The 15027-nt window shown below is 33.7% G+C and overlaps 2 protein-coding genes and 1 pseudogene across 2 annotated transcripts; 1 reads left to right on the top strand and 2 right to left on the bottom strand.

Annotated features, from left to right (window-relative positions):
- Positions 1–90: 90 nt before the first annotated feature.
- Positions 91–1607, bottom strand: LOC125194137 (scarecrow-like protein 23 pseudogene; annotated as a pseudogene).
- Positions 1608–4366: 2759 nt separating this feature from the next.
- Positions 4367–5363, bottom strand: LOC148929825 (cysteine-rich/transmembrane domain PCC1-like protein). The gene is made up of 3 exons (XM_089056114.1): positions 5152–5363; positions 4902–5052; positions 4367–4584 (listed from the first exon to the last, which is right to left on the bottom strand). Exons 1-3 carry the CDS (start codon positions 5168–5170, stop codon positions 4539–4541), a joined length of 216 nt encoding a protein of 71 aa, XP_088912240.1. The 5' UTR covers positions 5171–5363; the 3' UTR covers positions 4367–4538.
- A 6438-nt stretch (positions 5364–11801) lies between these two features.
- Positions 11802–14918, top strand: LOC125192994 (UDP-Glycosyltransferase superfamily protein). Its single transcript, XM_048090687.2, has 2 exons — positions 11802–12352; positions 13884–14918. The coding sequence occupies exons 1-2, from the start codon at positions 11893–11895 to the stop codon at positions 14756–14758; spliced, it is 1335 nt and encodes a 444-aa protein (XP_047946644.1). The 5' UTR covers positions 11802–11892; the 3' UTR covers positions 14759–14918.
- Positions 14919–15027: the final 109 nt, after the last annotated feature.

Raw genomic sequence — 15027 nt, 5'->3', positions numbered from 1 at the left:
CAACCTTGTTTAAATTATTTACTTACGTTACTAAATATACATAGTTTTTTAATTGAAAAGTAGATTAATATTCAAATGAAGAAAACAAAATGCCCCAATGATCATAGTAATTTATTGCTAATCTTCTTATTCCATCATGAAAGAATAGTACTTTTCTATCACAAAATGAACAAATACAATAATGTAGTATAATTAACACTATAACAACAACCTAAACTCACATCCAAAAAGTGATACTCAACCTGAGCCACAGCCGTCCGATCGAGCTAATCGGACGGCTGCCAGGCCGACGCCGTCAGGAGCGACAAATCCTTCCACCCGAGCTTCAAGCACCCATTCTCCTCCATCATGGTGTACCCCTGCCACGGGAACATCCCGAGGAGCAAATTCGCCTGCGCGGCCGGGTTCCCGGCCAGGGAAACCGGCCGAAACCCTACCCGCACGAGCTCGTCCCCCCACCGCTCCACCTTCACCTCCCCGGTCCGCTTCGGCCCTCCCACGGCCACGATGTTCCTAATCTCACAGCCGAGCAGCTGCTGCTCGGCCGTGTGCCGCTCCACGCTCTCCGCCTCCAGTCCGTCGCCCAGCGCGTCGAACAGGGCGGAGTAGTAGTGGAGCGCCTCGACGAACCTCCCCAGAAAGCTGCCCCCGTGGCTCAAATCCTGCTCCACGACGGTGATCAGCTTCGGCCTGATCATCGTCAGGAGCTGGAGGGCCCCGACGTCACTCCCAGTGACGTCATAAAGGCAGTGGTGCATCCAATGCACTATAACCGTTTCCCCCAATTTAATATCCAGCTGGCTTAAATCTTTTATATTCCCTATTTTCCCTTCCAGCGGCTGGAACTGGAAGGGGATATTCAGGGCGGCGGCGAATTCCCCCAGCCGCCGCCCTGTGGAGCTCAGGAGCTCGGCCGAGGGGCCGAGCCCTGTGATCCGGAAGGACTTGATTTTCTTGGCCTTCGAGGCGAGGATGTGGAAGAGGCCGGGCCACTGGAGGCCCTGCATTATGTCGAGGTCGATGACGTGGACGTGGTCCGCGCCGTCGACGGCCAGCTGGATGGCCTGGTTGGCGGTGAAGTGGGAGAATTTGATGAGAGGGGTGATGGAGTTGAAGATTTGGAGGGCGTTGAGGAGGTTGCGGTGGTGGGATTTGGAGGGCGGGTGGAGGGGGGAGTAGGTGCCGAGGAAGGAGCTGATGATGCGGGCGGAGAGGGCGTCGGAGAAGTAGGCGCCGACGCGCTGGGCGGACGAGCCGAAGGGGGAGGACAGCTCGGCGATCTCGGGCAGGAGCTGCCCGGCATCGTCGAGGTTGTCCACCGCGACGCACTCGGCGCATTGGAGGAGGAGGCCGAGGAGGCGGAGCCCGGACGAGTCCGGGTCCGGGGCAGGGGCAAAAAGGTCATTTTCCCCCTTTTCATTTTTTTCGTCGTTGTTGTTGTTGTTGTTATTGTTGCTGCTGCTGCAAGGCCGCTTGAGGGGGGCGGGAGGGGGGGAGGGGGGGTCGAGGGGGCGTTTGCCGGAGGAGGACATGGAGGAGGAGGAGGAGGTGGTGGTGGTGGCGGTGGAGGGGTGGAGGAGGGAGTGGAGCATGATGGGAGAGAGGGGAATCAAAAGGAAGGGTGCTTTGGGGGAAAGGGTTCAAATAGGAAGTTGACAAAAAGGGTGTGAGGAGAAGCAGAAAAAAATGATTGAGGGGTGAAAACTTTTTTTTATTTTTTTGTTACTTTTGATTTATCTATGGATGCGATGATGTTGGTCATTCAATAATGATATACTGGTGATTGTGTATTATTTTAATGTGATTATAGTAAAAAAAATTGAGGTTGGATCATTGACTAATAACAATGGTGAAGTGTGATGTTTGAATCTTTTATTCGTATATTAGTACTTCACCCACTATCAAGTACTACTACTACTACTACAAAACATTATTGGTTTTAATGAAAAAATTAAAAGAGTATAAAGGAGATTAAAAATGAATAGTTACACGTTATTATTGGAGAATTGAGCATATTTTATTACAAAGGGAAATTATATATAAATAAAAAAATTGACAATTTTAAATGAAAATATTGAATAATTTTAGGAGGAACTGAGTGATCTAAAATGAAATTATGAATATTGATGAGCTACGGATGAAATATAATTAATGAGAGTACGTAATTGTAATTTTATAACCTTTTTGTTTTATATGTTTATTAATTTTGATTAAAAAATTCTTGATATCATTAATTTTATGAATTACTATATGAAAGGGAACAATAATTTTCTCATTTACTTTATGATATTTAAATCTTGAACAAATTACATGAGATCAATAATTTAGTGTTCACAACTAGCTAGACCATAGTGTATAACTCCAAGATTCACCGACTTAGATAGGGTGGATTATTCTAAATATATGTGAAGTTCATTTGTATTTTTTACCATTTATATTATAGGGACAAAAATGACATTAATCCCAAGAGTGAAACTTAAAGATGATGATGAATCAATAATGCGGTGGGACTTCGAAAGAGAGGTTTGTTTGTAGCGATGAATTCATGTGGATCTGAAATAACTAAATTATTGCTTTCTAATTTTGTAATTATTTTTTTATTCTTCTAAATAAAAACAAAATATTTGGGTTGGTCACGTGGAAAAGTTGCGTGGAATAAGGACTTAACACACTAGAGATGACTTTATGTGATTGTTGTATTGTGATAATTAAAAAATTATTACTCCCTCCGTCCGTCATTAGGAGTCTCATTCATGGGCAGCACGAATTTTAAGAAATGTTAAGAAAAGTGGGTGGAAAAAAGTTAGTGGAATAGGGATCCCACTTGTATATATTAAATTTAAATGAAATGTGAGTGAAATGAGTTAATGGAAGGTGAGACTCTATTACCATTTATAGTAAAAGTGAACCGAGATTTTTATTCGCAGACGGATTAAAATAGAAAAATGAGACTCCTATTCGCGGACGGGGGGAGTATTAGTGTGTATAAATATACATGAATATAACAGCATGAAATTAAGCTATTTTACACTATAGAGACAAAAATCATCAAGGGTTTTATCTTTTTCATCAAGCAAATACATAGTCAATATAATTGTGTGGACCCCACCAATACAACTAAGTAAAGGCAGACAAAATTTGGTTCATCTTGTGATTATCTTTAATGTTGTCTGATTTGAATCTTCATTGTATTTTCTTAGCTATGGTTTGTCTTCTCCTTTATACTTTTATTATAAAATATAGGATAGTGATTCCATTAAATTTATTCATATTTTACTTAATAGGGAGTTTAGAATTTCGGCCGCCCAATTAATGGACGTCATCTAAGTTGGCGAACCAATTTAAATAGCACTACAATATTTCAATTTAATTTAAAAGTCATATATAAATCGGCAATTGTTTTATTGATATATACCATGTACTATGCATATTTTAGCAATTATAATTAATATATTGGATAAAAGTGTCGATTTGTCTTGTACATGTATTCTACCTAACTTAAATTATTTTGATGAAGGTTGACTATATGATCCAATAACATTGCAATGATTTTTATTCCTATAAAACTATAACATCATAAAAACTAATGTAATAACAATAAGATACCAAACACATTTTTGGGCTTTATAAATTGTAAATCACTACTCATACAATTAATTAGTACTAGCATTGGTAGCATAAGCTTATTCAAACTTATTTATTCTGAATTCTCGACGAATTAATATTAGAACTTGAAACAAAAAAAAAGTATTTATTGAGTTTGTTTTTCATACACATCGAGCTTAATTTGACCAAATGTAAATTTTCAGAATTTATTATTCTATTTCGAAATTATGATGTTGTTAATTATAAGTAAGTTTAAGGTTTGGCCCAATGGACTGGTCCCAAAGTAGGTTAGGCCCATAAACGATAGTAAAGCCCAATGTTTGGCCCAATGGGCTGTTCCCAAAGAGTAGGTTAGGCCCATAACCGCACACCTTTATGTCACAATTTGATACAACTACTATTTTTCTTATAAAAATATTAACTAATTATTTATATTGATGTGAAAGAGAATAATTCGCCCAACCATATTATGTGGTGATTATTGACTTGATCTTGAAAAGTTAGATAAGTTAAGCATATAATTATCTATACCTCTTTTCGTTGTCAATTTTCAATCATAGACAACTTGTGACTGAACTTTGAAATAAAGATTATCACGAATTTGATATGATCTTATTTTATATACTAGTAGTAAATTATACTCATTTCATTGGTGCCAAAAAATAGGTGGTGATAAATCAATTATATTTCTGAATTTCAACAAATCTACCAAACTTCACCTAATTGAATTTCAACTAAATATATATATGGAAATCCGAAATTAAATGAGAAGTACACGTAATCAACATTCATAATAAATGATGTAACAATATCAAACACAACTATTTCAAACCACACACAAACTCCCTAACCTAATAAAAAACAAATCCATAATATACATTATTTAAATCGAAAAAAAAAGATCAAATGAATGTCAAATTACATAAAACTTCTTAGAAACAAGCGTCCAACACACAGCAACAACAAAGGGCAGCACAACTGCACAACAATAAAATAAATTTGTTAGCACAATAATATAATATCAAACACAAATTAATTATTCAAAATCTCTATTTCTTGATATGATTGTATACATAAATATTCATGCAACATATTTTACGTGCAATTTCTCATCAACTGCAACACTTCACTATTCAATCCGTTTCGATTTGATTTATATGAAGGGAATATGTTTTTAATTGATAAAAAAAATAGTACTAATATACAATTTGTCACGATTAACATCTCTAAAATTAATTAATTAATCTAATTATCTAATTATTTCAACATGATTATGTAAAAAAAAAAAAACTAACCATCCTTTCCAGAAGCCATCGCCTCTGGACTTGGTGTCGGCCGGCGCAGCCGGACCCTGTTCCGGCTGCCCGTCTTTGGTCGGATATCCAGCCGGCGCTGGCGCCGTCATCTGCGGCTCGGCCGGGTACGAGGTGGCGGGCGGCGGATATGCTACATCAGAAAATAAACAAAATTAAGAAATAAATTCACACAAATTAATTGCTTGTGCAATTTTAGAAAGAGAGAGGAGAGAGAAACTGCTTAATTTACCTTGGTTTTGGTTGCTCATGTTGATATGTAGAGAGAGAAAATAAGCTTAGAGAGAAATTTCAGTTAAATGAAGGAAATTTTGTATGTAAGTTTGATGATTTAATGAGATGTGTATGAGTATCTATATATATATATATGTATAGGAGGTGTGGACGTGGCGGAGGAAGGGCGGCGACACCGCGTGAAAAGGCGGAGATTGATAGAAAATTCAACCAAGTTAAAGATTTACTATGAATTATGATAATGATATTTATTAGTAATTTATATTCACATATAAATAAATTTGGAACTATTACATTTTTTATGAGAAAGCGGCATCGGATTCGATACGCGTGTAGTCTTTTTGTTTCTTAGTAATTCTTTATATAATTATTTTATGTTTTTAGTAAATACTCCCTCCGTCCACGAATAAGAGTCCCGTTTTTCCATTTTTGTCCGTCCAGAAATAAGAGTCTCGGTTCATAATTACCATAAATGGTAAAGAGAATCCACATTCCACTAACCCATTCTTCTCACATATTATTTAAAACTAATATATATAAGTGGGACCTCTATTCCATTAAGTTTCTTCCACCCACTTTTCTTAACATTTCTTGAAACCCGCGTCATTTAGAAATGAGACTCTTAATTGTGGACGGAGGGAGTATATTGTACTCCCTCCATTCCACAAAAGATGTCACATTTTCATTTTTAGTTTGTCCCACAAAAGATGTCGCATTTTCTTTTTTTGGAAAAAGTTCTCTCTCATATGAATATAAAATTATATTTTCTCTCTTCATTTAACACACAAAACAAAACTTCCTAAAATCTCGTGCCGTCCCACAAGTATGACATCTTTTATAGACAGAGGAAGTAGTAATTTATTTTCAAGATTCGGTATTCGGTAGTGGTTTGGATTTTGGAATCTCTCACATTACTAAAGTTGTCAATACGTAGTATATTTAGCATATCTTAGTTATGAAAAATTAAATTAAAAGAAAAAAGAGGATAAAAGTTGGTTTTGTTTATAGTTATTTAATTTGATAAGACTTAATCCATAAGTTTTGTTGACGTTTAGTTTCCATTTTCTTTTGGGAGTTATTGTAACGCGTTTATACATAATAATGTGTAAATATTTCTTCTCAAATATCCACAAGGTTGATTTATTGTTTCTAAATTAAGCTTTGTTAACCAATGAGATTAGAGTGGTTGGCCTGGCCAATCACAAAATTTGAATTTCTAGCATATTGATATAGTAGTTATGATTTTAATAACTCCCTTTGAATTTTCTAGAAATGTCATTTGACCAAGAATATAGAGTTTATCTTAAAAAGTACTCCTACTCATTTATATATTTTGACTTCAATAGCCTTATACACACACACTATTCTGCAACATTAAGTGGGGGTAAAATAGTAACTCGCCTATATAGCATATATAATAACTTCATATGTAAAATTTTAAACTATGTGGTTGAAAACTATGTCAAATACAGTGTCAAAATTAAAGTCTTATACTCTACTATAAAATCAAACTTTTACGTCACTTTCAAGAATTGATTTAGTACCTCAAATTGATGACGAATATCTCAAAGTATATAAAATTTAAAGGTTACTTTATTATAAATTAAGTCGTGTTCAAAATATTGCACGCAATTATACTAGAATTGGACAAGTGTAATGCAAATTAAAAAATAACACGAGTTCAATCTAAAGTGCAACGTAATTTGTTTTAAGAAATCTTATCTTTGTTTTTAATATATAAATTTATATATAGAGACACTCAAATATTATGTTACATATTTTATATAACCACCCCTCGCGTTCAATTCACGTTTAATGTCATTTCTTTTGTTATATACATTTATTTTGATTATAATACCTCAAAATTTATTATTCATGTCAATTATCATACAAATTAATTAAAACACAAAGATCGTTATTCATTTCTCTATAATTTTGAATAAAATACATAAAATACTAAATTATAGTTTTATATAATTTATAATTTTATTGATGTCAATAATAATTTTTGTAAGTAGAATAAAAAATAAGATAAATAGGAGTAAATATGAATTAATAAATAAGAATAGTGTTTACAAATGAAATACTAGTGCAATAATTGAATTGGTCAAGTGATGAATCCAAAATAAATTGCATACATTTAACAAGCCCCAGTTTGGGGTTTGTATAACATTTGGGCTTATGCAAATGGAGCCCAAAATTAGTCAGAATAGAGAGTCCATTGATCCAACCAAGATATATACACTTTATTATGTTCTAACATTATAATTATAAAATATAAATAATGATGAATAGAAATCCAAATCATATGAGACATTAATCATTATATTCAATTTCTTGATGCTCCAATGTAGAAGAGGATAACTAATAACAACAAATCAAAAAATTGTAATCATTTACCAAGAATTTCCAAATTATAACATTGTCATTTACATTGAAAATAAAATTTATCATTTTAATATTTTTCAAGGGACAATGTCACATTCTTCTAAAATAAAATGATAGGTACAAAATATTAGAGTTGCCACTAGTAGAACTTTATTATATAGTATATTCTTGACAGAAGGCGGTACACAACAACATTTAATTTAAAAAATCATAGCATAACTATCACACCTCTAATTAAAAATTAATTTCCATAATTAAATATATAAATTTTATGTAATTTTTTATTTCTCAAGTGCACTGGTATTGATATTCCAGCCAATCACATGTGAAGGAGATCATTAAGATCAATATAGTTAATCATTGTCAGATTATCACAATCTCAACAGCCAATTACATCCAATCTTTTTTGATTATTTATCTTAAATCTGAGTCATCTGACGTTACGTTAATAATTAATTAAAAAATTTCTCCAAAAAGAGCTGTAACTCCAAAAGCTAATTAATAATATTGCTAGTAAAAACAAGAATTAAAATATATCATAGTATTAAACTTTGGTGGCAATGTGCCTAAACAATTCACCTTTTTTACCTTTTCATAATGTGTGACTACATAGTTTGATAAAGTGGTGAACTAAAATAACTTGATTCATTTGTATATGCAAATATAATATATTTCACATGCTACACATGAATTTGGTATATACCTTATCCCTTTTTCTTTATTTAGTGACTTCAAATACTCCTACGTATTACTCCCTATGTTACACAGTAATAAAGGCATTTCATTTTTTGCACTCATTTTGAAAAAATGATATTAAACAATTAAAGTGGAGAGAGTCTAAAATTAGAAAGAGAGTAATATAGAGAAGAGTCTTATCTACAATATTCTCTCTTTTACTTTACATTTTTTCACTTTAACAATTTATAATTATTTTTTAAAAATAAGTACGCAAAATAAAATGTCTCTATTATTATGGAACGAAGGGAGTACATTATTTTATTGAAATTTATCTAATGACGTTTGCAAGATAAAATTTCCATACTCTTTTCAATTTATTTAGAAACTAATACTACTACTTGAAGACTCATATATACTTCTCATATAGAACTATATAAATTTAGAAAGCACTGATAAAATTTTTAAAAAAAATCAAAATCAATTTTATTTTATTTTTTAAAAATTGCTTTCTCATTTAATTTAACCACACTATCATATAGTAGCTCATATAGCCACTATAGCTAGAAGTAGACTCTTCCTAGCAAATCCAAGTGTTACAACATCAAGTTGAATAATTTGATTAATAGTAATAGTAGTTTATGTATGCCCAATTTCTATCTTATCTACAAGTTCCCAAAAAGTGACAATTTTCAGTTGCTTCTCCACTTGCCATCATCTCATGAAAATATACATACACGTATATAATCTACATATAATATTGATGGAACTTTATTAAATCTTTATTCATGTTAGTTCCCATGATTGACAACATCATCCACCATTCACTTTCTAACTAACAAATCAAAAAAATAATTGGATATTTTTTCTTTCAAGATTCTCATTTCATCCAATGATATCACACTTCATGGATCTCGTTTCCTTTTAAATAATAGTCTTACTCGAACTCCAGCTCGAAATTAATAGAAAATAAACAATTAATTCGAATTCAATTAAAGTTTACTATTACAAGAATTGGTTGTTGATTAGTGTTATACCATGTGTTACATAAATATATACATTCTTATTAACACATTCGAAGTTACGAAAATTAATTAAGCTAAATGGTGGACTTTAATGTTCAATTTTGTCAAGAATGATACACGATCACATTAGAAAATTACAAGGAATCGTTCATTGGAATATTTATTTAAATCTAACGTAAAACTCTTTTGACTCGTTAGTTAGAAAGAATTATAGAATTATATCGTGCAAAGTGCAAACGTGAAATATTAATATCAACTTAAAAAACAATATTACAAATTTATAAATAATTTAAATTTTTTTTGCCCGCATGCAATTTTTTTTTTTTGATTAGTCAAAATGCTCGAGCCAAGAGAGGCGAGCTGTGGGTACAAACAGAAACAAAAACAACGGTAAACAGCAGGACAAAGAGCAACAAGTTCCTCCCCAAATAAAGAAAGAAAATAAAAACTACGGCAAGCAAAAGGTACCAAAAAACCACTATCAAGAAAGCCACGAAAAGCTTACCACCTAGCCTCAGGTTGACACGAACCTGTCCACTTCCGGACTTCCTTCAAATTATCAAGAGTTTGTCCGGACGAGAAGGGAAAATCGTGACAATATTATTCACATTATTTATAGTAGTGTAGTAATATCGGGGTAATGCTTTTAAAATTATCATGATATGTAAATACATCAATCACACACATAATTCTAAACAAATCAAAATCTTAATCCATTTCATTGCACATTCACAAAAATAATAAATAATAAAAATATCTCATAGTAATTGAGGATTAGAATGATACACGTCTAGAAGTATCAAAATGAGAGGTGCATATGCAAGTGTAGTTATTATAATGACTATTAATCAAGTGGTGAGATTACAAATCTTAGTAAAGTGAGACAACTAAAAAAAAGTGATTAACCTCTATATTATGTAAAGTTCAACCTAACACATGCATGAATCTATTTAGCGGCAAGAATCCTTTAAACATGAGGGGATCTGAAAATTAATTTTGTGATAATATTTAACATTATAAAGGTGAATTGATTAATGTAATTAATTTCAACCATACCTCATGAATTCCAAAATTGTGCACTATGAATTTGGTCTTCAAAATGAGCGAATGTGTAACTAACATTAGTTACAAATTATAAAAAACATTTAAATTGAAGAAATTGACTAAAAAATAGTAAATCTAATCGTTCGAACATTTCATCAAAAGTGTGCGATGATACCAAACACATTGTCAATGGGGCCTATTGTGTGAACTTACACTATGTACTACCACAATACAACGACTTAAGAAGCATATTTTAAGTAATACGATATTTCTCTTCTCTTCAACCTATAATAAGCATATTTTAAGTAATACGATATTTCTCTTCTCTTCAACCTATAATTCGAAGGTTCAAGTCATTATAGAGATAAATGAAGAATTATTGTTGATCAATAAAAATAAAATAAAATAAAACCTAGTCGGAGTAATATAAATTACCACCATCACAAAATGATTAGTGTATTATTAGTTGAAGGTGGGGAAAATTAAAAGAAGAGAAAAAAAGTTAGAGATAGTCTTGAAAAAATGGAAATGAACTAATTGTCGTGGACAAACCAATATAAAATTTATTGATTATGAATGAAGATAAGACTAGAAATCTCTTAAATAGATGGGCCATATTACTAGCAATTTATAGTTAAGATCATAAATGCCAAGTGGCCAATATAACTTTCTTCTTCAAGGTATCCACCGATGATGTTATTCTTCGTCCATAAAAAATAGTTTAATTTTTTATTTTTAAAAAAAAATAGTAGTTTTTTTTTTATTAGAAAATTTCTCTTTTATACTTTATTCACTTTTTTTCATCTCTCTCATACTTTACTCATTTTTTCCTTTTCCCTTTCTTATTTTACTAATTTCTCATTAAAACTCGTATCATACACAAATAAAACTATTTTTGTGAACGGTCGGAGGGAGTATTAACTAATTCATTAGCTGATTTATATAGCTTCAAAAGAAGAGAATAAACTACTATTAAGAATGAATGAGTTTCTTTTTCCACTCGACACATTTTAGAAATGAGTCACTCACCCTTAAAAGACCTTATAAGGGGGATGATTATCCCTACTTTTATAGGTGAGCTAGGATCGTTACCAAGTCGATGTGGTACAAGATTTTAAGAGTTTTAACACGCCCCCTCACGCCTGAGCCAGAATGACACATCGAACTTCCATCATGTGGGTAGACAAGAGAAGAAATAAAGAGATAAACTCCATCATCGACTTGGACCTGCTCTGATACCATATTAGAAATGAGTCACTCACCCCTTAAAAGGTTTTATAAAGGGGAGGATTATCCATACTTTTATAGGTAAGCTAGGCAGATCAATATGGGACAAGATTTTAAGAGTTTTAACGAACACGATCAATGATGAATTTGCGTCATCCACCTTAAATTATTGAACACATATATACATACATAAATAAATAAATAAATAGAAATTCCACAAAAGTAACACTGACACATGCATGTGTGTGTGATCATCTATATATATATATACGTAGTATGAGAATGATTCTACATCTGCAAGAACTCAATAACTCATCAACCACCTCAAACCCCCACCCAAGCCCAATTTGGTAATTTTGTCTCTCTGAAATCTTAAAAAGATGATAGAGAAGAAGAGTATAATTCTGATTCCATATCCAGCCCAAGGCCACGTCACTCCCATGCTCAAGCTCGCCGCCGTCATCGCCGCCCTCGGCCGCCTCCGCCCGGTGCTCCTCACGCCGGACTTCATCCACCGCCGCATCTCCCCGCAGATCCGCCCGGGAGACGGCGTACTCTGCCTGCCGCTCCCCGACGGCCTGGGCGACGGCGCCGCGCCCGATTTCTTCTCCATGGAGAGGGCCATGGAGGAGACCATGCCGCCGGCCCTCGAGCGGCTGCTCGGGGAGATGGGCGGCGCCGTCGCCTGCGTCGTGGCCGACCTCCTGGCCTCGTGGGCCGTGGAGGTGGCCAGGCGGTGCGGCGTGCAGGCGGCCGGCTTCTGGCCGGCCATGCACGCCACTTACCGCCTCGTGGCCGCCATTCCGGACTTGGTCCGGACGGGGGTCATATCCGAAAATGGTACGTTTTTATTTATTTATTTATTTATTTTGAAAAAAGTATTTTGTTGGAATTTTATGGTGATGAATTTATGTGTTGTACGATATTTATTGCATGTATAACATGTGTGAGAGAATTAAATACTACTAGGAGTACATTTTTTTTTATCATTTTTCGAGTGAAATAATATTACTTGGTATTAACACAAAATATCTTAATTTGATGATAATTTTTTGAAGATACATTCTAAGTGACACGAGGAGTTTTAGTGTTGGATAAGTATTGGTTTATCGATTTTTTTTGACACATAAAAGTAAAAGTTAGCAATTTTTTATTGTAAATATTGAATGAATGAAATAACTATTTTTCAAAAGTCGAAACGACACGTGTGATAAATGAAAATAAAACCATGTATATGAATGAAGAGATACTATTTTATTTTATAATCTAGTTTGACGGATAGAAACAGCTTTAACTTCTAAAAGTATATGTATATTTAGTTATGAGGTGCACTTTGGTTCTGTCAAAAATCAAAGCAAATCTCAGTCTTTAGATCCTTAGATTGGATGATTGTGATAATAATATCCGAGCTACAATATTATATTAAAAGCGTTATATTATTAGCCAAGCTACATTATTAGACTACACAATATATATTATTAGCTGAACTACATTATTAGACTACACCATCTATATTATTGGAAGATACTTAATCTAACGGTTATATCACAAGATCCAATGACTGATATTTGCTTTGATTTTTGACAGAATTTCACTTATTAATCTGATCGCGTCCCTTTAATCGTGTGAATATAGATACTACATAAAACTGTATTCTGTATGATAATTACAACTTAATTGTAAACTCCATATCTTTCAAATTTCTAAATAATAGGTTGAAACTTGAATCAGCTTGCATTTCTTCAACACTATTAATAAATATTAAAAAAGCACAGTGTTTATACCAAATCTCATTACCAAATTACCAATTGATCAAAGAGATCATGATCATATAACATGTGCTAGATGCACCACGTGATCAATCATGCTTTTTTTTAAAAAAAAATCAATCATAAATGTCTTGATTGCTCAACTAAGAAACATAATTGACATCATAATCTTCTAAACCTGAAAGTCATACTATAATAAAAAGTCTATTATCTGAACAGTTGATTTAATCTTCCCGATCCATCGATTGAAATAATTTCTCTTATTCTATATATATTCTGCTATTTTTGAATCATTAAGATTCTATATACATGTTGACCACGTATTCATGCGTATGAATATACCTATAAAATTATATTATTGAGTGAAGTACTCTGCACAACTCATTTACTTTAATTATTATATTCAAAAGAATTGAAGAAAAAGATCTAGCTAGATTCTGACCAGCAAAATTCTAGGCGAAATATGCGTATTGCAATTGAGTTCTTTGAGATTTAACAATAAATTTAATCAATATATGCATATGCTCGAAATTATTCATTTTTAGTCAAATATAATTTTATTGCACTATGCATTTAGAATTACATAGATTATGATGTGGCAGGTTGTCCAAGAAATCCTAGTGATCCCATTTCTTTGTCTTCCCACGAGCCTACATTGACTACAAGTGACCTACCATGGCTTATTGGTTCTTCAAAGGCTCGGATTTCAAGATTCAAGTTTTGGACTCGAACTATTGAACGATCCAAAACTCTCCAATACCTTCTAATTAACACATTTTCAGATGAATCTGAAACCGCAACACAACAATCGATTAAATTCGACATTCAAGACGTGCCCCAAATTCTCGAAATTGGGCCTTTGATCATGCAAGCTGCGACGACTCACGCTACCACTTTCTGGGAAGAGGACACTAGTTGCTTGGACTGGCTAGACGAGCAACATGTGGGTTCGGTCATGTACATTTCTTTCGGGAGCTGGGTGAGCCCAATTGGCGAAACTAAGGTACAATCTCTAGCATCGACGCTCGAGGCGTTGAGGAGGCCATTCATTTGGGTACTAGGGCCCACGTGGCGTCGGGGGTTGCCCGAAGGGTACACCGAGAGAGTGGCTTCCTACGGGAGGATCGTTGAGTGGGCCCCACAGGTTGAGGTGTTGCGACATCCTGCTGTCGGTTGTTATTTGACACACTGTGGATGGAACTCGACTATGGAAGCCATACAGTGCAAGAAGCCTCTCTTGTGCTATCCTATCGCGGGCGATCAACTTTTGAATTGTGTTTATATCACGGACAAGTGGAAAATTGGAGTCAAGATTGAAAGATTTGGAATTGAAGAGGTCAAGAATGGGATTAGAAAAGTGGAAGATGAGAAATTTAGGGGGAGAATTGAGAAGCTAAATGACAAATTATTTGGAAAGGAAGGGAGCTCCAAAGCAATGACAAATTTGTCTACATTCATTAAAGATCTCAATACATAAGTTAAAGTACCTATTGTAATTATATAATTGTACTATAATAAATGTATATTTAAAGGGTCTAGTTGTACACTTGTACTAATGTGTTTTGATTTTTGACCCATTTTGTAATTTTATGTCGATGTTCTTCGATTTAATGCAAAAGTTAAAGGATGTACTATAATTTTTCTTCATAAAATAGATTAGAGTTATTCATAACATATTACTCATTTTATAAAATAGATTAGATTCATTCATAACATATTACTCATTTTGTCAAACCCCCAAAGTTC

This window comes from Salvia hispanica, chromosome 4 (assembly GCF_029641045.1).
Source record: "Salvia hispanica isolate PSC_SH4W2 chromosome 4, Shi_PSC_v1, whole genome shotgun sequence".
NCBI lineage: Eukaryota > Viridiplantae > Streptophyta > Magnoliopsida > Lamiales > Lamiaceae > Salvia > Salvia hispanica.
Note: the sequence above shows the minus strand (reverse complement) of the source record. Positions and strands in the feature narration are given on the sequence as shown.